This window comes from Dromaius novaehollandiae, chromosome 29, assembly GCF_036370855.1.
Source record: "Dromaius novaehollandiae isolate bDroNov1 chromosome 29, bDroNov1.hap1, whole genome shotgun sequence".
Classification (NCBI taxonomy): Eukaryota; Metazoa; Chordata; class Aves; order Casuariiformes; family Dromaiidae; genus Dromaius; species Dromaius novaehollandiae.
The window spans coordinates 1,670,018-1,692,647 of NC_088126.1; the positions used below are offsets into that span (position 1 = coordinate 1,670,018).

The 22,630-nt window shown below is 63.6% G+C and overlaps 1 protein-coding gene across 10 annotated transcripts in view; it reads right to left on the minus strand.

Moving 5' to 3' along the window:
- MEF2D (myocyte enhancer factor 2D) overlaps positions 1–22,630 on the minus strand; it is a 55,550-nt gene that overhangs the window by 12,263 nt on the left and 20,657 nt on the right. For 9 of the 10 annotated variants that reach the window (XM_064499054.1, XM_064499055.1, XM_064499060.1 and 6 more), the window contains 5 exons: positions 10,322–10,635; positions 8,160–8,363; positions 4,054–4,191; positions 2,352–2,562; positions 1,013–1,069 (listed from right to left, as the gene is read on the minus strand). In XM_064499054.1, the coding sequence (XP_064355124.1) occupies positions 1,013–1,069; positions 2,352–2,562; positions 4,054–4,191; positions 8,160–8,363; positions 10,322–10,375 (664 nt within the window). In that variant the 5' untranslated portion in view covers positions 10,376–10,635. Of the gene's footprint in view, positions 1–1,012; positions 1,070–2,351; positions 2,563–4,053; positions 4,192–8,159; positions 8,364–10,321; positions 10,636–14,074; positions 14,097–22,630 lie in introns of those variants that run through there. The other variant, XM_064499056.1, reaches the window with a different exon arrangement.

Genomic DNA, 22,630 nt, shown 5'->3' on the forward strand with positions numbered 1-22,630 from the left:
CGCCGGAGGAATCTCCCCGGGCCGGATCCGCTCCCCTCCGGCCGGCCGGAGCAAGCGGGAGGCCAGGAAGGAGGAGGGCGGGCTGCGCCGCGGCACCAGAAGGCGGATGAGTCCCGGGGCTGGCGGCGTTCCCGCGCTGCCCTCGCAAAGCCGGGATGCCGGGAAGAGCCGGGGCCCAGCCCTCGCGCCCGGCATCGGCAGCGAGCGGCACCAAGCAGCGCGCACGCCGGATCCGGGGCACGCAGCCCGGCTCGGAGCCGGAGCCGGAGCGGGAGCCGGGCCAGGGGCGGATGACTCAGAGGCAGCAGGCGATGGCGCGGCGCCGGGGCGGAGGGGGAGAGGGGCCAGGTAGCCCCCGAGCCCGGCGGGGGCTCGCGACGGCCCCGGCAGAGCCGCCGAGCGCCGGGGCCGGCCGGGCCGCTCCTCTGCCGCTTCCCGGCACGGCGGCAGGCACGCGGGGAATGCGGCCTGACGTCAATGCTGACATTCACGGGCCCTGCCAAGCGCCGCGGCTGCTCGCGGCAGCTGACGTGGGGGCCGCCGGGGGCCGCGGCCCCCCCCCCCGCCTCCCGGCCCCGGCTTCGCGGCGGCGGCTGCAGCGCTTGCAAACCGCCCGGGCGACGTCCGTCCCGGCGGCACAGCCGGGGCGGCGAGGCAGAAACTACTCCCGGCCCTTTGCCGGCGCGGGAAAAGGCCGCGGTTATTCCCCAGGCCAGGCAGCCGGAGGAGCCGGGGGTGATGCCACCATCCCGGCTTTGCTGGGCACCACCGAACCCCCCAAAATCGGACCGCAGGTGAAGGAGGTGGTACCACCCCATTTTGCAGCCGGGAGCTGAGCCCCGCGGTCTGCACCTCGTTAGCGCAGCGGAAAGGGACCTTAACGAGCTTTTTTCCCCGCAGCGAAGCTCCTCGCTGCAGTTTCACGCGTGGGGAAACTGAGGCACGGGGGGCAACGCAGAGCGGGGCCCGAGCGTCCCGGGCCGGCTAACCCCCGGCACGGCTCCTCGCTTACCCACGGGGCTCGGGCAGGCTCCGTTCGTGGTGTTCAGGTCCCCGCCGAGCATCGCCCCTGCAAAGCGAGCGGAAAGACGGGGTCAGCGCCGGCGCGGGGGGCGGAGGGCACAACGGGGAGGGGGGAAGGGGGAAAAAACAGGGGGGTCACGCAGCTGGTGAGGCAGCGCCGGGCAAAACGAGCCGCGTTCCTGGGCATCGGGTTTGGAAACAACATCCGGGCGGATCCGTTTCCCTCGGGAGCGAGCCAGGCGGCCCAGGAGCCCCTTCCAAAACGCGGGGCTCGGAAAACACTGCGGCTGTTCAGCCCCGAGTTTCTCAAGGGACACCCGGCTCGCGGGCCCCCGCGGCACGACGGGAGGCCGTTGCCCATGGGGAGGGAGACCGAACCCTGCCAGATCCCTGCTTCGCCCCCCTTGCAAAAAAAGGACTTTTTTGCATTATTATTTTATTTCTAAAAGCGACCTGCGCTAGCGCCGCTTTTGCTTTGGAAGCAATAACCCAGCGCACTGCTCTCATTTGAAACGCATTGTTTGAACCCAAAAAAAAGGAAAAGAACCAGCTCCGATGACATGCGAGGCCCTGGCTCCTATAAACAGGATTTCTTCCGCGTCCAAGGCAGCGAGTGAATGAAACGCAGATGGCCGGACTTGGATCACCTCTACGCTCGCAACCGCGAAATTATCTCCTCCTTGCAACAAATGGCTCATGAGCTGGATGGAAACTACAACCATCCGGCTGATTCCTCCTCACAACAGAGCCTGGTTTTTTTCCCTCTCCCTGCAAAGAGGCCTGCGAGAGGGCAGGAGCGATGCTCATGGCCAGGGCAGAGCGCGAGCACCCGACGGCCCATCTGCGGCAGCCGAAGCAGCCCGGGGCTTTCTGCGCCCTTCGGTGATTTACGGTCGCGCCGCGGGGGAGCCGGGCTGCACGGCGACAGGGTTTTTCTCCTCCTCGGCCGCCCATCGCCGATCCCCGCTGGAAACGACCGCTCCTCGCATCCGCAGCGGATCCGCGTGCGCAATCGCTCTGCCGGCGCCGGCAAGCGGCACGTCCCCCGGCAGAAAAGCCCTTTTTTGGCCGCGGGTCTGCGCCACCGTCCCCCCCCCCCCACACACACACCCCGGCGGGGTGCAACGGGCTAACGGGGTCCTGCAGCCTCTCCCCCCCCCGCGCCGGGGGACGATGCTCCGGCTGGTCCCCTGCAGCGCCGAGCTCCCAAATGCACCCGAGCAGCCGTCTCGCGCTACGAAACCAAACGCACGGGCGAGGGGTAGTTTGCACCCCCGGCTCGGATCCGAGGCGCGAGCAACCCCCCCGGGGCGGCGGCGGGGGCTCACCTGCGCTGGCCGGCCTCTGCGGCAGCCCCGGCGAGACGGCGTTCCTCTGCAGCGCGGGCTGCTGCGGCGACAGGAGCCGGGGGTCCGTCAGCGAGGAGGTCACCAGCGACTGGGTCACCAGGGAGCTGCCGGGGTTGCTGAACTGCAGCGAGCTCTGGCTGCTCACGGGCACCGTCACCGGCATGGCGAAGTTGGGCGCCGGCACTGCGGACTGAGCAGAGCGCGGGGCTGAGGGGCGGCGGGCGCCAGCGAGGTGCCCCCCGCCGCCTTTGCAGCCCGCCGGGGCCGGTGCAAACGCCGGCGAAGCCGAAGGCGGCTCCAACCGGGAGCTGCTGCAAAAGGAGGCCCGGAGGCGCCTGCTTGGAGGCTTTGCCGGCGGCTTTGCCAAAATCCCGTTTCCATTTGCTCCGGGCGGGAGAGGCGCAGCCGCCCGGCACCGCCTGCAACCCGCGGCAGCCCGGGCGCATCGCCACGCCGCGGCCCACGAGGCCGGTTAGTTCACAACACACCAAGAAACACCAGCCAAAAACACCCCCAAACCACCCCGAGCTGGTTAAAAAGCATCTTCTCCAACGCACGCCGCGCGCGGGGTTTGGGCAGGGAGCCCGGTGCCTCGGCGCCGAGCCGCTTGCAATCCCCGCGCTGGCTGCTTTGCACCAGGGATGCGGCGTGTCCCCCTCGCCTTTTCCATCCATTTTGCACTGGGAGCGAGGAGCCGAGCACGGCCGGGGCTGCACCAGCATCCCGTGCCGGCATCCCGCGCCGGCGCTGCCGAGGAGCGGCCTCCGGCAGGACGAGGCTGAACCAAGCCCGAGTCGGCAAAACAAATATCCAGGGATTTCGCAAGACCCAAATCTCCAGAAAAGCCAGAATTTTGCTTGTGTGGGCTCAAAAGGCAAAGCCGGCCGGATTTCGGGGGCAGGGTTTTTTTTTGTTTGTTTGTTTTTTTTTGCAACGCTGCATCCAGCCCTTGAAAATTAGCCTCCTCTCTGCTCCTGGCAACGTCGGCCGGGGATCGCGGGGCTGATCCCCCAGGACGGCTCGCCCGCCCGCGGTGCTCCTCTCCGCTCCCTCGAACCAGCGGCTAATTTGCAGCGTGTCCCCCCTGCCCCCGGCTCCTGCCCCAAATCCCTCCCGCGCTGTCCTGGTGCCACCCTGGCCACGGGGCCGGCGGCAGAGGCTGAAGCCTCCCTGCACCTCCGCTGCCAGCTGCCTCGCGGGATTTGGGCAGAATTAAGGCAGAAGAGCCCAAAGCAGGGCCGATCCCCCCCCTTTCTATCAACTTGCCAAAAAACCCTCGGCTGAGGCAAAACTCCTTTCGCGGGGGGGAAACGGGGGGTGCCGGGACGGCAGGACAGCGGGCATCGCCGCCGCGGCCCCGGCAGAGCACGGCTCCGAAGCCAAGCCATGCAAAAGTGGCGCCGGCCGCCGCCGGCTACTCACTGCGAGCCTGTAACTCTGCATCATTTTATCAAACTCCTCATCAATCTTTTTATATTTCTCCTCCGTCTGCGGGGTCAACGCAAACGCTTCGTCCCCGTCCGGGCTCTCGCACTCCCTGTGCTTCTTGTTCAGCGCCTGCGACGTTGCGGGGAGGGCGGGGACACGGGGTTTTGGGGGGGAAAAAATCGAACAAAACGAACAAACAGAAAAAAAAAGAACATATAATGAAGGTTTTCCGGCCAGAGCGGCAGGTACTTACACCGTATCGCTTGAACAGTATGTCCAAGTCCTCGCTGCCTTTGCGGTATTTGTCCTCCATCAAGGGGCTCTGGTCTATCGAGTCCTCGCCGTCGGGCTCCGGGCTGTCGCAGCCGTTAAAACCTTTCTTTCTTAACGTCTGGAAACGACAACCGGGACAGGGTTGAGGGCCGGGAGCGGGACGGGGGAGCCCGGAGCCACGCGCGTGCCCCGCGCTCGGCGGCTCGGAGGATGCTGCGCTTGCACCGAGCGCTCCCCTCTCGCGTTCGGTAGCCCGTTTGCCGATCGCATTACACATGCACGTTTAATCACTTTATTTGCAAAATACCGAAAGCAATTAGGCGCTATTATGGAAGCATCACTTGCCAATTTTTTTTTTTTCTTCTTTTTTTAAAGTCAAAGCTACAGAATTTCCTGGAAGTCTTGATCTCTTTTCATGCCAAATTCAGCAGGGGGAAAAAAATAATAATAATCATACAAGGCCTTGACAGTCCTCCTCTTGTCTCCCTAAACAGTAATAAACATAGCTATTTTAAGGGCAAAATATACCCTGGAGAGGCTCTTTAGCTACCTGTAAGTGCCGGGAAACACGGGGTTATAATGGAAGGGGCAAAAAACGGCGAAGCCTCTCACAAAGCCTGGAAATGCTGCGGGTTTGTGCAGCACCGAGCACGCAAACCTCTGCCGCTTCACCCCGGCTGCAAAGAGCCGCTGCAAAAGAAGCGACACCGGTGACTTCGGGTTAAATTATCCCCTTTTCAGGGCAGCGACGGGTCTCTACTTGCGGGGAAGCCTCCTATTTATCGGCTCAACTGGCGACGAGCTGAATTTGCACCGCGGCTGAGCCACGAGCTGGGCTTTAAGCCCCGGGCCGGACCCGACGGGAAGGTTTTCCAGGGTCCTTTCTCTGCTCCTGCGCGTGGCTCAGGCTGTTTTTAGAAGCAGTCAAAAAAAACAACGCACTTGGGGAAGGAAGGGCTTTGCTTTTTTTTTTTTTTTTTTTTTTTTTTTTTTTTTTTTTTTTTTTGCAAACCAGTTTTGGGGAATTTCTTTCCCGAAACCTTTTGTTTTACCGATGCAGCTGAGAGATGGGAAGTTGCAGCTTTCTTTTTTTTCTTTCTTTCTTTAAAAAAGGAGTTTTTCCTCCCTTCTTTCAAAGGCAAAGCAGAAAAAGTTGTTCCGAGAGCAGCGGGACCGATGAAGCCACTCGCTAACAGCCGCGCGTGGCTGGGGCCCGGACGGTGGGGATTCGCCCGCGGCAAATAGGGGTTGTGCCGGCAGCCGGGGGGCAAGGGGAGGCCGAGCCGCTCCGGGTCGCACCCAGCGTTTCTCCTCCATGTACTTCCCGATGAAGTTTCCAGCTCCTGCCATTGCCTACGGCTGCCGCCTTCATCTGGGAGCTGCAAAGTTTGCAGAAAATCATGGTTTCTCCATCAATAGTTGCATCAAGGAGAGCAGAGCGATGGGGTGAGCTCAGCTCCGCTTGCAGGGACCCAGAAAAATCCCTCCGGCCTTCCGCTTCCTTCATCCGCCATCCTTCATCCGCATTTCCCAAGGTCTTCATCATCTCGGGGACCAGCGCCGTGCTGCCGAGCCACGAGGGCTGTGATCCCCCCCGTTCCCGCAGAAAACCAGACTAAACCCTGCATCCAGCCAATGGCACACGGAGAGGGAGGAAAAATCCTTCCGGACGCCCCGGAGCAGAAGATTGGATTATCGTCACTGTCACTGCGCAGTGCACTGGGGTCCCGCGTGTGGCAGGGCCGCCCGGGCCGGCGGCGACTTGCTGCTCGGAAAAAAGGAGCTTTTGGGCAACGAATGCTGCCACCGAGCATATGAGCATCGGCTGCTATTTTCTGGCGAGAAAGAAAGAAAAAGGAAAAAAAATGTGCGTTCCATATTTTTGACAAGATGATGTAAAAAGGAAACAATCCTGTCTCGGGAAGAATCAAACCCCAAAACTCCCGTTGTTTTCAGGGTCTCTGCAAGGGCTTTTGAAAGGGGAGGAGAAAGGCAAGACAGTGCTGCTGTCCTCCTCTCTCCTTTTTCCTCCTGGTTCCCTTTTTTGCAGGAAAAGCAGACTGTGAGGGAGGAATGAAGCTTTTTTGAATTTTTCTCCTTTTTTAACCGGGCTGCATCCTTTGCAAACTGCTTTTCCATTTCAAGGCGATGCAAAATGAATCCCCTCAATCTTTTCAAAGCAATAAACCGGGCTGAAAACTTCACCGTCGAAAACGCGCTATATCCGGGCACGCTTCCTGCTGCAGGATTTTCCCTGCGGCGGGAGCCGCTGCCGGTGCCTCCCCCCAGGCAACGCCCGCGCAATGCTCCGTTGCACTGACCCTTTCCGAGATGACACTGCCGGGAAGGAGATTTCGGGAAGAACCGGCCCCCTCCCGGGCACACGGCCCCCACCGGGGGAAGGAAACCCCCCGCGCTGCATTCGCGGCGATTTGCACCAAAATCACGCGATCCAAGCGGGCCGATTTCCGAGGCTTTCGACGTCTGCAGTCGACCTTGGCCGTGCCTTTGCCCCCAGGAGCTCGCGGCCCCGGCGAGGGCAGGCAGGGGACCCTGTTGTCACCTCTGGTTTGCATGAGCGGCATCCTCGGCACCGCGCAGAGCCGGCTCTAAGCACGCAGCGCGCGTGGCCTCCAGCCCAAACATCACCGCGCGCCCTTGGACGCGGGTCTCGGGCGTCGCTTCTCTTGCTTTTGTTAAAAGAAAGTCGAAATTCTCGCTGCATCCCAGGAGCGGGTGATAAGGGAAACACCAGGGCTCCGGGAGCATCCCTGCTCCCGCTCCGGCGGGGAAACGCCGGCAGCTTCTCCGGCGCTGCAAATCCTCTGCCGCAGCTCACGAAAGCCCCCGGTTGCTCCTCCGCTTTCCCGGTGCAGGAGAAAAATTATAATAATAGAGGTGACTTTTCCCAAACTTTCAGGGTGCCAAACCCACCCCACGGGCCCCAAGCTCGCCGACCGGTTCAAGGGATGCAGCAAAAAGAAACCTGCCCGAGCCGGGTGGTCTCCGTGAGCGGGAACGGCCTCTCGGGGCAGCGGGAAATCAGAACAAAAATAGGAAAAAAGTCTTAGAGCAACCTAAAATGAGCAGGGAGATGAGACGAGTGCAGGGAGAGATGTTATGAACCCACCGGCGAGCAGCGCTGGGGCTTTCCCTGCCGCGTGCATCTCTTCCTGGCACCTCTTTGGCTGCCGAGGACCACGGGCAACCCACCGGCTTGGGAGCATCTGTGTCTCGGAGCGGAAAATGCTGCCCAAAATGTTTATGGTATTTTTAGGCCACGACAAACCCGCGTGGCGGCACGGCATGAGCATCCCAGCACGGCTGGGCCAGGAGGCTGCACTGCTGCAAAGCGCTGCAGCGGATGGGACACGCTTGGGAAACAGGGAGAAGAAAAAAAATATATATATATATGAGGTAGGTTGGTTTTTTTTCCTTTAGAAATCAAAGCCCGAGCGTGCAGCCCGCAGCGGCTCAAACGCACCGGAGGGATTCAAAGCGGCAGCGGCGCGGCCGGCACGGCGGGGATGCTCGTCTCGCCAGCGGCGCTTTGAAGCCTGCTCGCGGCGGGCGGCGATGCCGGGCGAGGGCCCTCCGCCGAACGGCTCGGCGGGAGTTAATTTATACCCGCTTGTAACATCAATAATTACCCGGGCAGCCCTTTCCGGAGATCCCGCCCAAGCCAAGTTATCCTGCGTTTTAGCGCTCGACCTCTGGTGCCCTCCTAAAGCCCTGCCAAAAGGGCACGCGTCCTCGGCCAGCTCCCGCGGGAAGACTTCCCGCGGTGCCGCATCGTGGGAAACCACATCCCCTGGACCGTGGGAGCATCCAGCCCCTGGACCACGGGAGCATCCGCATCCCCTGGATCGCAGGAGCATCCCGCCCGCCCTGGACCACGGGAGCATCTGCATCCCCTGGATCGCTGGAGCATCCGCATCCCCTGGACCGCCGGAGCATCCCGCCCACCCTGGACTGCTGGAGCATCTCACAAAATAAAGCTACACCTCAACCTTCGAGCCGTAACTCGGGATGCGCCCCGAGGCGATCGGGGGGGCGCGGGCCGTCCCCCCCCGGCCGGCAGCTCACCTCGATGATGTCCGCGTTGGTCCGGCTCTCGTGGGGCTCGTTGTACTCGGTGTACTTGAGCAGCACCTTGTCCATGTCGGTGCTGGCGTACTGGAAGAGCTTGTTGGAGTGGTTGAAGATGATGAGGGCGATCTCGCAGTCGCACAGCACGCTCAGCTCGTACGCCTTCTTCATCAGGCCGAACTTCCGCTTGGTGAAGGTCACCTGGAAGCGAGCGGAGCGGAGAGCCGGCATCAGGCGCCGCATCCCTGCCCTCGCCGCGGCTCGAGGGAACCGGCGCGGGGAAACGCCAAAGGATGCAGGGAAACGTTCCCAGCAGCACCGCGGCTCCCGAGCGGGAAAACATCCCCCAGGGTCCCCTCCATCCCCCCGGGTCCTATTTCGGGAGCCTCCCAAGGCAGCTGCTCCCTGGGGATGATTATCCGCGCTGGAGAGCGCGCATGGCCAAATCAGGAGAAAATAAATTTCAGCAACATCCCCGGCAGAGCTGCCATCGGTCCCGGGGGCTGCGGGGTGCTGGGGTTTGGGTTTAGGGTTTTTTTTCTTTTTGGAAGTCTAATATTCCCACGGGGGAATCAAGCGCTCTCCATCGCCAGCCGGCCCCATATCTCATCCCATCCCTGCCGGCTGCAAGAAGAGGGAAAAGCAAAAGAAAAGGGAAGATTTGCCCCTCGCCGGCCGCCGCGGCACCGAAACGCCAGCTACGGGCACCCGGCACCGCTGCAAAACGGGGAGGAAACCCCAAATCCGGCACCCAGAGGGGCCGGGGCTCGCGCCGTCCTCACCTCCGAGAATTAACCTTATAAGTCGCCGAGGGTAATCAAATCCCATGCTCGAGGGCATAAGCCGATCACCAAAGGGGTCAGGAAGGAATTACTTCCCGGCGCTGCCGGGGATTTTTGCCTTTCCCCAAGGCGGTCTGCAGCGGTCACCGACCACGGCGGCAGGCAGCCCCGAAGGCCTGAGCCGTCACGGCAAATCCTCCCCTAATTCCTCTAATGGCATTAGGGACTCGTCCTCGCTCTCCTCCCTCGCCGCCGGCCCCGGGGCCGTGCCGGTCCCAGGGGAGCGGGACCCCGAGCGGAGCTGGGCTGGACCCGCCAGGCTGCAGAGCCGGCGAAGATGCATGGAAAGGCTTCGGATTTACTCAGGAAAAATGGAATCGCTGAGGACACCAACCTCAACCCTAAGCCAAAAGCCTTTTTTTTTTGCAAAGCAAAGCAATATGTGCCCCACGCGTGCAGAGAGCCCTGGGAGCGATGCTCCCAGTGGAAACGCGTGGCGTTTTCAGGAAGAGCCAGCCCGGCTCCCGTGGCAGCTGCTCCCAATGCAAAGGCAGCATCGCCCTCCCCGCCCAGGCCCCAGCTTTTAAGGAGACACCTGGGATCCCGAGAGGTGCTAAAACTGCAGCACCTGGCAGCACGGGGCAGCCTGGGCTCCCGCATCCCACCTGCGCCTCGTGTGGCTGCTGAAGCCCTGGGAAAGGACTTTCCGCCTCCGGCCTCCTCGGCTCGGATGCCCTAAAACGCCTCCGGGGTTCCCAAATACCTTCCATCCATCCGAACCCCTAACGGGGCTCCGATGAGCAACGGGGACGTCAGCAAAACCGTTTTACGTCCCTCCCACTGCCTCGACCGCCAAATAAAGCCGTAATGAGGAAAACCTGCCCTTCCCTGTCGTTCTGCCGCGGAGCAATAAAACGGTTCAGCGGCATCTATTATTTGCCACTTTTTTAAGCATTAAGAGCACATAGCACATACACACGTGCTTTTCCTGGGGAAAAGCAGTAGAAAAGAGGCGTTGAAGCCCCCGGCCACTAGACCAACCCCCCCCCGAAGTCTGGCACAGCAGGAAAAACACCCCAGACGCGCAGCAGCTTTCAACGGGAAAAGTAACCGTTTGGGGTATTTTGCATTCAGAAAAGTGGACGTTTCTCGCGGCTGCTTTTTATTGGGAAAACCTCATAGAATAACGTCAAAGGAAATATACTTTCTGCAAAAAGCAAATAAAAAGAGAGGAGAAACCGGCTCGGGGGGACGCTTCCCGCGTAGGCAGAAGGGACGCGAGGAACCGCGGCACGCGCGCGGCCCCAGATCCTCCCCGCGGCAGGGAGAGGCGGCGGGACGCGGGCTGAGCCGAGCCGAGGCCACGGTGACACCAACCTGCCGGTTGCGCTCGTCCGTGATCCGCTGGATCTGGATCTTTTTCCTCCCCATCTTCGCCGAAATCCTCGCCGCGCGGCGGCGGGGGGGCGACTGTGGTGCAGGGGAGGGGGGGGAAGTAATCCCGTTTTTTTAAAACGCTTTCATTAAAGGTCGCTTTTTCTCCTTTTTTTTTCTTTTTAAAATTAAAAATAGGAAAAAAAACCCAAAATGCAAAAAAAAAAAGCCGCGTGGGGCGCCGCTTCCTCAGTTCATGGTACCCTGCGGCGCGGCCGAGTCCAGCGGGGTCGAGCCGTCAGCATCCGCTCGCAGACCTGCCGGGGAAGAGAAAAAGGAGTGAGAAACGCCTTCCCGGCACGCTTTCCCCATCGCTACAGCGAGCTCAGCCGTGGGCATCCCCCCCCCCCGCCGTGGGCATCTCCCCCCCGCCATGGCATCCCGGCCGGGACCCCCCAAACCTGCTGCCCCGAGCTCCCGAGTTTGGGGACGCGGCAGGAATGAGCCGGGGAACCGTGACGCCTTTGCGACGCTCCGGAGAAGCTGTGGCTTTTTTTTATTATTTATTTTTTTCACCCTTTTAATAAAGCCACAAGCAGCCAAGTGGCTGGTGATGAGCTCGGGCAATTTAAATCCGTCTCCAGTTCCCGTGTTCAGCTTCAATCCTGAATTTTAAAAATGTCTTTATTTGAGTACTAAAAATATATATACATATATGTATATATATATATACACACACACACACACACACACACATATATCTCATCCTCATCAGGCACGGAAACCTAACTCTCATCAAATCCTCCCCTGCGATCCTCCGCTCGAAGCTGCGACGGGCACCGACCCGGCACTGGTCCGTCACCCCGAGCCCCGACCATCGCGCGCCCGCGCTCGTTTTTCGGGGTTCGTCGAGTTGCGGGTCACCTGTATTATTATTAATTTTTTCTTTTTTGGTAAAATGATTCCCGGTACGTGGCGTTATCCAGCCACGCGGCCGCTTCGAGCATCAAAGCGGGCAGTGGGAGACTTCCCTCCCTCCCGGCTCCGCGATTTGCTTTCCGAGGAAGACGAGTGCTGGGAAGCCCGAGAGTGGCTAATCCACAGGAGACCACAGACAAGAAGGACAACAAAAGCCCTTTTTTATTATTATTATTATTTAACTCGCCCCATAGGAAGGTTCTTTGCAAGGACGAGCCATACCGAGGGGCACTCGCCGGTTGCAGTGTGATTTTGAGTTAAAAAGAGCGGATTTGAGGTTTGGGCTGCTCCGGGAAGAGGGAGAGGGCAGCAGGCGAGCGGCCACGGAGCGCCACATCCCTCATCCCGCATCCCACATCCCTCATCCCGCATCCCGCATCCCGCCTCCGGCAGCGGCGCCTCCAAGCCGCCCCGCACCAGGCACGGGGGGGGTTTCCCTAATCCGTGCAATCTAACCCTAAAGCAGAGGCACCTTCACCATCTCCCAAAACGCCCGCGGCAGCGCTTGGGCATCCGGAGCCTCGGTCCTTCCTCGCGGCGCGGCGCTGGCACGGACGAACCCTTTGCAAAGGCGGCCGATTCCGCTCCCAGTCCTCTCGTTTTGGTTCGGCTCTGGGGGTTTTTGGCTTTTTTCTTTCTTTTTGCAGTGTATTTTTAGAGCCAGGTAGCCTCTCGAGCTTCCTGGCCAGGTGGCTCTTTCGGAACCGCTGCCCGCGGCGCCACGTGGCCGAGACGCACCTGCGAGCAGCCCGCAGCGCGCGCAGCCCCTTACGCTCCTAAATGCCCTTCAGTTTGGGGCCTCGGCTATTTTTATTCACTGTGAGAGCCCCAAGCATTGAATTCCCTCTTCCGCCCGCCACGCCTCGGAGCCAGCAGTTTATTCCTCCTTAGCCGGGTTTTCTCGGGAAATGAGGCTTATCGAGTGCCGTTTTCCCCCCACGCCGGGAGCCCAATCCATACGAGCCGCCGGAGAATCTCCGCACGGGCCGGCCTTTCCCGGGAGCAGGCAGGGAGCAGGCAGGGAGTGATGCCGTCTCCATAGCGACTATCCCCACGCAACCGCTCCGGAGACTCTTCCCCTGCTCCCGAGGTGACACGTTTTTTTTCCCCCGTTTTTTTTCCACAGTTTGGTGCAACTGGATGCATTTTAAAAAAACCTGCCAGGGCCCAGGATCGTCCCCGCGGGCCGAGCGGGAGAGACGGGACTGGCCCCACCGCGGGGATTCGGGGTCCCGGGGCCGACCCTTTGCTCGCTCCCGGCCTCAGTTTCCCCATCTGTGAAACGGGGGCAACCCCCAAAGGCGCGTCCCCCCCCCGGCCGCCCCGCTGTCCCCCCGCGCGCTCTCGCACCGGGATGACTGTCACGGCAATTAGCGGAGGTGCCAATTAAAGGCGAGCAGGTGCTGGTTAACTCCGTGCTGAGTAATTCATCGCCGGCTCCCAGCAAATTGCCTGAAATCGGAGAGCCGGGCGAGGGAGCGGAGTCAGCGTTTCGCGGGGGGGGGGAAGGGAGCACGAAGCAGCAGCTCGGCTGGGAAACGTTCTTACAAAACAAGGAATTTTGGGGGGGGGGGGGGGGCTGAACCCACAGCTCCGAGCGCCGGGAAGGCAGGAAAGCTCTTCCCTAGTTTTCATTTCTGGATATTTTTACTGCTTCTGTGCATTGCTAAGCGTTCGCAGGCGCGAGGTGAGAGGAGGCCTGGGCGGGGGGGACGAAGGGCTAATAGAAAGAGGAAAAACGCTCTGCTCTGGACGGAGGCTGAAAGAAAAGCGAAAAAAAACCCCAAAACCAAAAAAAAACATCGCCTTCCGCCCCCCCCAGCTCGGTGACCCCCCAAACCCGACCGCTTGCTGCAGCTCTGGCCTTCCTGTTTCCTTCCGCGCGACGGCTCGGCTCGCGCTCTGCAACCTAATCGTTGCTTTTTAACACAGCCAGCGACACCGCGGGCTCTTAATTTCCTCATCGGCTCGCGGAGCTTTGGGGCGAGCTGGCTTTTTTTGGCGGGGGGGAGAAAAACCTTCCTAAAGTGCAGCCCCGGCGCTCGGGCGGCCGCTCCTCCTCTGCCCCCGCCCCGGCTGCGCGGGACGGAGAGCGGCGGCGGCTGCGGCGCCCCGGGGACCGGCGGTGGCACCCGACGGCTCCGCTCCGGCACGCCGGGGGGGTCGCGGAGCAGCGGGGGGGTCCGCGGGGAGGGAAGCGGAGGGAGGTGGAGGCGAAGCCCTGCGAGCGACGAGGCCGTGCATGCGTGTGCATGGGCGTGCATGGGCGTGCATGGGCGTGCATGCGTGTGCATGCGTGTGCATGGGCGTGCATGCGTGTGCATGGGCGTGCATGCGTGTGCATGCGTGTGCATGGGCGTGCATGGGCGTGCATGCGTGTGCATGCGTGTGCATGCGTGTGCATGCATGCCCGCGCGTGTCTCCGCCCCCCCGGCCCCGGCGCACCGCTCGCGGAGTCCTCCCCGGCCCGGCATTGTTTGGCGCCCCGTTATCTCCAAACCGAGATCAAAACCGCACGAACGCGCCCGGGCCTCCGCCAAAGCTTCTCTTCTGGTTTCGGGGCGATGCTATCTGGGTTCCTGCGCCGAGGCTCCAGCTGCGGCGGGGGGAGGGGGGAGGAAGCCGGCGCCGCGCCGCAGCTGCACGGCCCCCCCGGCCGAGCCCCCCGCGCCGAGCAGGCGCAGAGCCCGCGCGTGCAACTCCCGGGCGCTCCGGCAAAACCAGCGGCTCGGGCCCGCCGCCCGCGCCGGATCCGCCGCGCCGGCTGCAGGTACGAACCTCGGGAGGCTCCGGAGAGAGGAATCGAGGTTGGATTCGAGCAGGCCCCCGAGGAACTTGCAAAGACACATATATTCCTGACCCAGATTCGGGCGCTCTCGGGAGAAAAGCAGATGCCAACGGCGCAGCCAGCTCTGCCGAGCTGCAACAAAACCCCCGGCCGTGCCAGGATCCACCGAGTCTGGAGGGGGAGGAAAAAGCACGGCCCTGACACGATGCCGGAGAACCGGCGCCCGCACGGGAAGGGGGAGCCGAGGGAGAGGACGGGGGGAGCCCGGTTTTCTCCCGCCCGCAGGCTGTGCAGCAGGAGCTCCGGGGGGGGGGGGGGAAGCTCCCCCCGCCGCTCCCGGCCGCCCCGGGCCAGCCCCTGCCTCTGCCCCACATCTGCGAAACGGGCGCAACACCAGCGCGCTCGGCTGCGCGTCCCCCTCGCCCGCCCGGCGTCCCCAGGCGCGGGGACGGCGAGGTTTGCAATCGGGGGGGGTCGCGGGGGCCCGGGCCAGAGCGACCTTCAAACCGCCCTTGGGAAGGGCTACGGGCAGCCTCCGCCGCAGCCCGGGGAGAAGCTGCTCCCGCCCCAGCCGGGGCCTCGCCGGTGAGGCCGGTGGAGATGTCGGGCTATATCCCACGCCGGCACGCGCTCCCGGTGCAAATGCCAAGCCTTTCCCTCTTTTTTTTTTTGCAAGGGGACACGAGCTGCGCGACGCAGCCTCCGGCCGCCCCCGGATCCGGGAGCAGGGACCACCCTGCCCCGCCGGATCGCCGGAGCTATTTGCAACCCGCAACCGTCCCCCCATCCCGCGGCGGCTCCCGGGGGGCTTCCCCCCCCCCCATCCCGCTGCACGGCGCCGAGCGCGGCGGAGGCGAGCGGGGGCCCATCACCGGCCCGGCACCCGCCCCCCCGGCTCCCCGCAGGGCACGAGCTAAGCAGCTGCCTCCCCCCGCGCCGCGCGGGCCCCTGTCACCCCCCCTGTCACCGGTGTCAGCGCCGTGCGCGGATCCCTGCTAATGAGGCGGCTTAACGTGACAGCTGAGGGTGACTCATTAAAAAGGGAAGGGAGAGGGAGAGGGAGAGGGAGAGGGAGAGGGAGAGGGAGAGGGAGCGGGAGCGGGAGCCGGAGCCGGATTGGGGGGATGGATCCTGCACCCATCACCCGGGTGCAAATGAGGAGGCTGCCAAAGGGGGGGCGGCTGCAGGTTTGGGGGGGGGGGTTCTACCCCGGGAAAGAGGCGTTTGCAGCACCGAGACCCGGAGCACCGAGCGGGAGACCCGGAGCCCGGCTCAGCCGGGCCGAGGGGGCGAGATTTGCTCCGCAGGAAAGTTAGGGGCTCTCCAAAAAGGGGGCTGGGTTTTCCCCCCCCCCGGCCACGCATGGCGGGACGCTCCTCTGCCCCACGCGGGTTTTGCCCAGGGAAACTCCGCCACGGCGCTGGGGGCCGCGGGAAAGGGGCGGAAACGGTGCCCGGGGGGATGCGACGGCGGGATGCGACGGCGGGATGCAGGGAGAAGCAAACCCTCTTGCTTTCCCCCACTTGGGCGCAGCAGCCACAGAGGAGGTGACGGGAGCAGGTTATTTTTCCTCTCCCCTAATTTTCCCTTTCCCATTTCATTTTCCTCCCCCAAGTCTCATCCTTACGCTCCAGCTGGATTCACCAGCTCGGCTGCGTTTTTCCTTACCCCGAGGCAACGCTGCACCACCTCCATCGCCACCCCACCGCGTCGCGCTGCCGCTCGGCCCTGCAGCATCAACCCTGGGCACCCCAAATAATAATAATAGCGATAATAATAATAATAATGCAAAAAACATCGAGCGTGGGCTCGGCCTGGGAGCCGGAGCTGCAGGTCTCGGAGCTCGATCTGCTCCAGCCGGGTCCTTCCCTTTTTTTTTCCCACCCTCCTCCCAGCGTGGTCAATAACAGCAACAGCGCTAACAGTCACGGGGGCCCGTGCTGGCATCTGCGCTCGCTGAACGCGAGTTGCACCAAGCCTCGATCGGATCCCGCAGGTCCGGAGAACCCGAGGAAACGCGGGAGCAGCTATCGCTCCTGCAACGCCCCGCGGCAGACCCGCGCCCAGGCTCCCGGCTCGGCCGGAGCCCGGCTCCGCACGCTGGGAACACCAGAGGAGGAATACGAGTGTTGCAGTGCCGAAGAGCGGGATATTGCAGTGCCGAAGAATGGGATATTGCAAGGCCGAATAACGGAATATTGTAATGCCAAAGAATGGAATATCGCAATGCTGAATAACAGCATATTGCAAGGCCAAAGAGCGGGATATTGCAAGGCCAAAGAGCGGGATATTGCAAGGCCGAAGAATGGGATACTGCAATGCCAAAGAACGGGATATTGCAAGGCCGAACAACGGGATGCAATGCCAAAGAGCGGGAGGCAAACGCCGGAGCAGAGCGTGCCAGGAGACTCCCTTCAGAGGAATGGAAAAGATCAGGGAAATGCCACCAGGGCAAATCGGCACGGCCAGCGCTGCCCCCGGGCGCTAGCGGCTGCTCCCCGGGCGATCGCGTCCGGTTACCGCAGCTCCGGCCAACGCGCGGCAGCTCCAAACGTGAAACAAATAAGCACGAAGCAGTTCCCGGCCAACCTGCCTTGCTACCAGGTTTGTTCGCCCATCGCTCTGTTCACACCCCTCCCCGTTCCTCCCCGCTGCCAAAAAAAACTACTTTTCTCCTCAACCGCTGCTTGGAGCCTGCTGCAATCTAGCAGCTGGAAGCTTTCCACCGGACGATGCTTTTTTTCCCTTTTTTCCGAATAAAGGGAACTAGGGCCCAGGCACGGTATGAATGATTTCAGAATAAAACAGTGCAGCACCAGTTTGCAAACCTGGAGGTGCCAAACCCGCACCAGTTTGCAACCGCAGAGGTGCCGACCCAGTGCCGGTTTGCAAATGCGGAGATGCCGATGCAGCGCCGGGGCACCCTGCGCCTCTCGCCACGTCCCGGGGAAGCCCCGCTCCGGGCGCAGCAGGGCAGGGCAGCGCGCGGGAGGCTCCGGCCCCGGCTCCGGCTCCGGCCCCGGTGGCAGCTGAGAGGCAGCTGCCGCTCAGCTGTCGCCGCTCGCGCACGAGCGGCATTTCCTCGTGCAAAACCCCGGCCACCGGCTGCCCCGGCATCCCCAGCCGCGCCGCGGCCAAAAAGCTCCCAAATGGGGGTTGTGCTCGCTTCTGCCGCCGGCCGCTCCGAGACGACGGACGAGGCCCTGAGCGGCGGCACGAGCGGAGCCGGCCGGGACGAGCTGCCGGGGACATTTCCCTTGGAGAAGTACTGAAACCCCCCTGCAAAAAAATACTTTTCAGGGAAGCGCTGCGTGCTCCCGGGGGGAGAAAGCACGGCTTCGGGAAGATGCAGATTTGGGGCTGGAAATGCAAATAGCTCAGGGAGAATTGCCACCGTCCAAACGCGTCGTCCAACAGCTAAAAGAGGAGGGTTCAGCCCAAAGGATGACGTTTATCCTCTGCTCCAGCGCGGCTTTCATCGAGGCCTGAGCCCTTTCTGACACTGCCACGCTGCCTTTCCCACGGGGCAGCACTGATCCGGCACAACCAGGGCCACGACGCCTGGACCACCCCGGTTCCCGGGCGCATCCCGACCCAATTCCTTGCTTTCAGGGTGCTGTGAGCCGCGATCCCTGAATCCCCGCCGGGGTCCCGGCCGTGCCCCAGCCCGGCGACTCGCAGCGCCCAGCAGCCCTTTCCCACCGATTCACCTCCCTCCTGTCCCCAAAAGCGTCTCGCCCGGCGCCGAGCTCCCCGGTGGAGCCTCCCCGCGGGGCCACGTGTGATGAGTGCGATGGGTCTCAGCGCGGCGCGTTGGGCACCGCCGCCCCTCCGCGGGCCGGGGCCGGCGCTTCTAGCGCTGTTTGGGTTTCTGGAGGGGGAAATCCTGGCGCTCCCACTCGCGAACCCTCAGGCGAGCCACATCCTCCCCCCGTGCCTCAGTTTCCCCCTCTCTCTGCACAGCCGATGTTTTCAGTGCAAAAAACCTCCCCCCCCCCCACCCCGGCCGAGACCCCCCTGTCCCCAGCCGCCCCCGCGGCCCGGGAAGACAGCGGCGCCCCGGCGGGTGTTTTACCGCAAATGCACGGGGGGGCCGGGGGGGACATCAAAGCTCTGCGCCGGGCGCGGGGAGAACGAGCCCGGCGGCAGATAAGGACGCTAAAAACGGCACCGCGTACCGCGAGCCGATGGGAGGGGGGTAAAAACCCAGGAAAGGCCAATATAAAGCATGCACACGCGCTCGAAAAAATAATAAAACACAAAGCCGGCGGGGGGGAGCAAGGAAAGCTGGGTGCCGGCAGGGTTTAAACCGCGGCTGCTTTAAAAAACCCCGAATTGCTAATTTTAACTCGCCGGTGGAAAGAGTGAGAGGTACTTACAGGAGCCGGGCGGCCGCGGGCAACTGTCCCCGATCCGTCACTGCCAGCGGCCGGGCGCCGCTGCCCGGAGCCGCAGCCCGGCTAAAGGGCAGAGGCAGATGCAGAAGCGGAGGGAGGTGGTTACGCGCGCGGGGACGGCGGGGGGAGAGGCCGGAGCTGCCGCTCGCGAGCAGCTGCCGATGCGACGGCGGAGCCGCGGCGTTGCCAGCCCGGGACGCGCGCTCGGGCCCCCGCGGCGTGAAAACGCGGCGCTCGGAGAAAGCCGACGATGCGCCGCCGCCCGCCGCGACCGTGAAACGCCCTCTCGAGCGCCGGCCGCCGAGAAAAGGGAGTCCCCTCCTGCGAAAAACCGCCCGCCGGCCCCAAATCTCCCCTTTTATTGATCTCGGCATCGGCCAGCGAAGATGCGTTAGGCGAAACGGCGCCGGGTTCCTCTCCACCGTGAGCCCATCGGATGCAAACGGAGATGCAAACGTTTCCCGTAACGGCGACGAGCCGGGGAAGAAGGTGGAGAAGGGAGAAAACGGAGCTGCGGCCCTTAAACGGCACCTGAACGGCCTCTCGGTCCTCGCGGCGGAGGAAGGACGTGATGCTCGGGAGCTGCTTTTCTCGTTGCCTTTCCTGACACCGGGAAGGTGCAAACCGGTGCAACCCCGGTGCAACTCCGGTGCAACCCTGGTGCAACGCCAGCGGCGAGCGCCGGGATTTGCCCCCCTACCTGCTACGCGGACTCCCGCATCCCGGCTCCCGCGGGAAGATGCCCTGCAGCCACCGCTCGTCGGCCAAGCTGCAAGGAAAAGGGCAGCTGCCGTCGGCGCCCGGGGAAGGAGGCGGCGGAGGCGGCTCCGGCGCAGCTCTGCCCGGCTGCGGGGACGCCGAGGGGATCCCGAGCCTCGCGGGCTTGCTCCCCGCTCCGGAGCCGCGGGAAAGTCGGGATTGCCGTCGGCTTTCCCGGGACGGGGCGTGGGAACCCGCGGGGCTGCCAAAGATTAAAAAAGAATAAAATACAGCAAGACGAGAGGGGCGCCGAGCATCACCTCCCTCAAACCCACGGCAACGCGCGGCCGCCGCCGGCCCGCGGCTCTTCCGCGGCACGACAGCTGGGACAGAAACGTCAGCTGCTGTTTGCAGGCCCCGGGGCCCCGGCAGCACAAATGTCAGCGCCGGTTTATTTAAAGACGCCCGGACCGCGGCGCGAACGGCCCTGCCAGGACCGAAGTGGCCGGCGGCACCTCCCGCTGCACCGAGCGAGGCTGGAAAAGCCCAATTTTATTCCCGGGGCACCCGCTGCGCCGCGGCCCCGGGGACGCGCAGCCCCGAGCACGGCTGAGACCCCGCAACTCATCTCACGCAACGGGCTGCTGAGCGCGAACCAGCTGACAACGGGCTTCAGACTGCGTCACCTTCTCCCGAAACCCCACGGAGAGGAGGCCAGCGGCCGGCACCGGAGCCAGGAACACACCCCGGCACGGAGGAGGAGGAGGAGGGCGCGAAGGCCGGCACATCCCTCTTCCCAAGTGGGAAAAAGAAACAGCGGGGGCGAGAAGACGGGGGAGGAGAAGGAAACCTTTTTGCCTGATTTTTTGCACAGAAATGCTGCGACGGGCAAGACGACCTTCCCGTTTCGAAAGCGAAACCGCGGTCTTGGCCCAGGGCTGCTGGGACGTGGCGGTGGCCCCCGCACGTCCTCGTGGCAGGAATCGTGGCCCCGGCTCCCGCCTATTTCCCGGGAAACCTGCTTTTTGGGGAAGGAGCTTCACGCATGTGAAACACACCGCTGCGGCACGGCCACTCTTCGGTCTCGGGGAAAACCCTCCCCGGCCTCGTCCACGAGGCTGAAACACGTTAAATCGCTCAAATCTCAAGGCAATTAAGCGGCTCGCCTCGCCACCGCCGCTCCCGGGAGCCGCCGGCATTCCCGGCACTCCGGCAGCCCCCAGGATGGCTCTGAGCATCCCTCCTGCCCCGGGGCTCCTGCAGCCCCAGGGATGGCTCCGAGCATCCCCCCCCTCCCAGGGCTCCTGCAGCCCCCAGGATAGCTCCGAGCATCCCCCCACACACACCTCTGCAGCCCCCGGGATGGCTCCGAGCATCCCCCCCCTCCCAGGGCTCCTGCAGCCCCCGGGATGGCTCCGAGCATCCCCCCCCCGGGGCTCTGGCAGCCCCCAGGATAGCTCCGAGCATCCCCCCACACAAACCTCTGCAGCCCCCGGGATGGCTCCGAGCATCCCCCCCCTCCCAGGGCTCCGGCAGCCTCCGGCCGGGCACCGCCGCCCCCGGCATCACATCCTAATTCAGGGCAAAATCGGCCCGGGGGGGCATTTTCGTCCCCCTTGGGGATCCTGCGCCCGGAGAGGCCGAGAGGGAGGCGCAGATTGCGGAGGGGGAAGAGCGGCCTCGCCGCAATCTCGCCTTCCCTTTTTTCGGCGTTTCCTCTAGCAACGGGGCCGCAAACATTCGGGCTCCGACCCCAAACTTCCCCAGGGCTCTGGCCGCCCAGTCCCGCTCCCGCATCCCCCCTGGGACCCCCCCGGGCTCTGCGGCTCCATCCTCGCCGCTTCGAGGGCTCTCGGCTCTCCCGCAGCTGTTTGCGGGGTCCCAGCAGCACAAAAAGAGAAAGAAAAACAAAAAAACCAGGCTTTCTCCGATTCTTCCGGCCGGCTCCTCCGGCTTGCGTCGGCCCCCAGGAATTTCCCCGGGGTTTGATGCGGCCTGAGGAGCCGGTTACCTTTCGGTTTTCCCTGGCTCGCCACGAAGCCGTGGAAAGGGAAAAACCCCGCAAGCTCCTCTCGGCGGGCCGGGAGGGGCCCCGCGGCTCGAGGCGGCCGTGGGGTGCAACGAGCTGCGGCGGGTCTCAGCCCCGGGCGCGCGGGGTTGCGACAGGGGCCGGGGGGACGCGCGGGGCGGCGCGTGTGACCGTTGGGGCCGCCGGGTTTCGCTCTCGCTGGCCAACTTCCCCCTGCGGCACCGGGGATGCAGAAGCGAAACCGCCAGCTGGAGGGACGCGGGGGCGGCCGGCGAGGAGGAGGAGGAGGAGGAGGAGGAAGAGGAGCAGAAGGGCCGGGGACCCGTGCGGCTTCAGAGCAAGGCGCAGCGCCGTGCCGGGATGCTGCGGAGCCAGGGAAAAGCTCAGCACCCGCCTCCCGGATCCGGCCGGCCGCCCCCCCCGGGGTCCCGTGCTCCGAATGCGGGTCCGGAGCCACCCAGCACCCTGCTCCCGCGACGATGCCTCGAGCTGCATTGCCGCCTGCCAGCACCGGCATCGCCGCCCCGCGGCGCTGGCATCTCCCCGTCTCCGGGCGCCCCGATTTTGCAAATCCCGCGACGCAGCGCAGGCCTCTGCCGTGCAACGGGGCGGGGGTCGGGGGCAGGAAAATAGCAGGGTGCATCGCGCACGGGCGTCATCAGGATGAGTTTTCCCAGGCTCCCAAAAACTGCCACGAAAGCAGCTTCCCGCTGCCCGGGCGAGGCCGGCTCCAGCCCGGATTTGCAATTCCCGCGGCTGCAAAAATGACGGCGGCGGCTTTGCAGCGGAGGAGCCGCCCATCACCGCCCCGCCGGGCTCCTGCTGCTCCAGCCATCCCCAATCTCCTAAATCCGCTTTTTCTGCGGCCGCTCTTATTATAACGAGAGGAAAGGCAGGTGCCCCTCACCGCTGCGTTTGGCCCCCGGGACACGCCGCGCCGCGGCAGCCTCCGACACGCGGCTGCTGCCCGTGGAAACCAAACACACACTTCCGCCGGCTCCGGACCCGCCGCCGAGGCGTCCCCGCCGCTCCGGACCCCCCCGGCCGCGCTGGGGCAACGCGGCGGGCGGCTCTTCCCGGGGCGGCAGCCGGGACGCGGAGAGGTCGGTCCCCCCTCCGCCAGCGCCTTGCAAAAGTCATTTTGCAAAAGTCACTTTGCAAAAAAAAAAAGAAGAAGAAAGGCCCAGGGCTGCTTCCCGGCGCGAACCCGGGTGCAAATCAGCCCACTCCCGCCGCGGCCCTCGCATTCCCTCTCGATCCGGCCGCAGGGAAAATCCCAGCGCGGCTTCGCGGCCCTGGTCGGATGCCGGGAGCCTTTTTGAACTGCGTGTGAGGGCAAAGCTCCCGGCAGGACCCGAACTGCATCCTTGTTGGGTTTTTTTTTCCTTAAAACCCAGCTTCAGAGTCCTCTAATTTAAAGC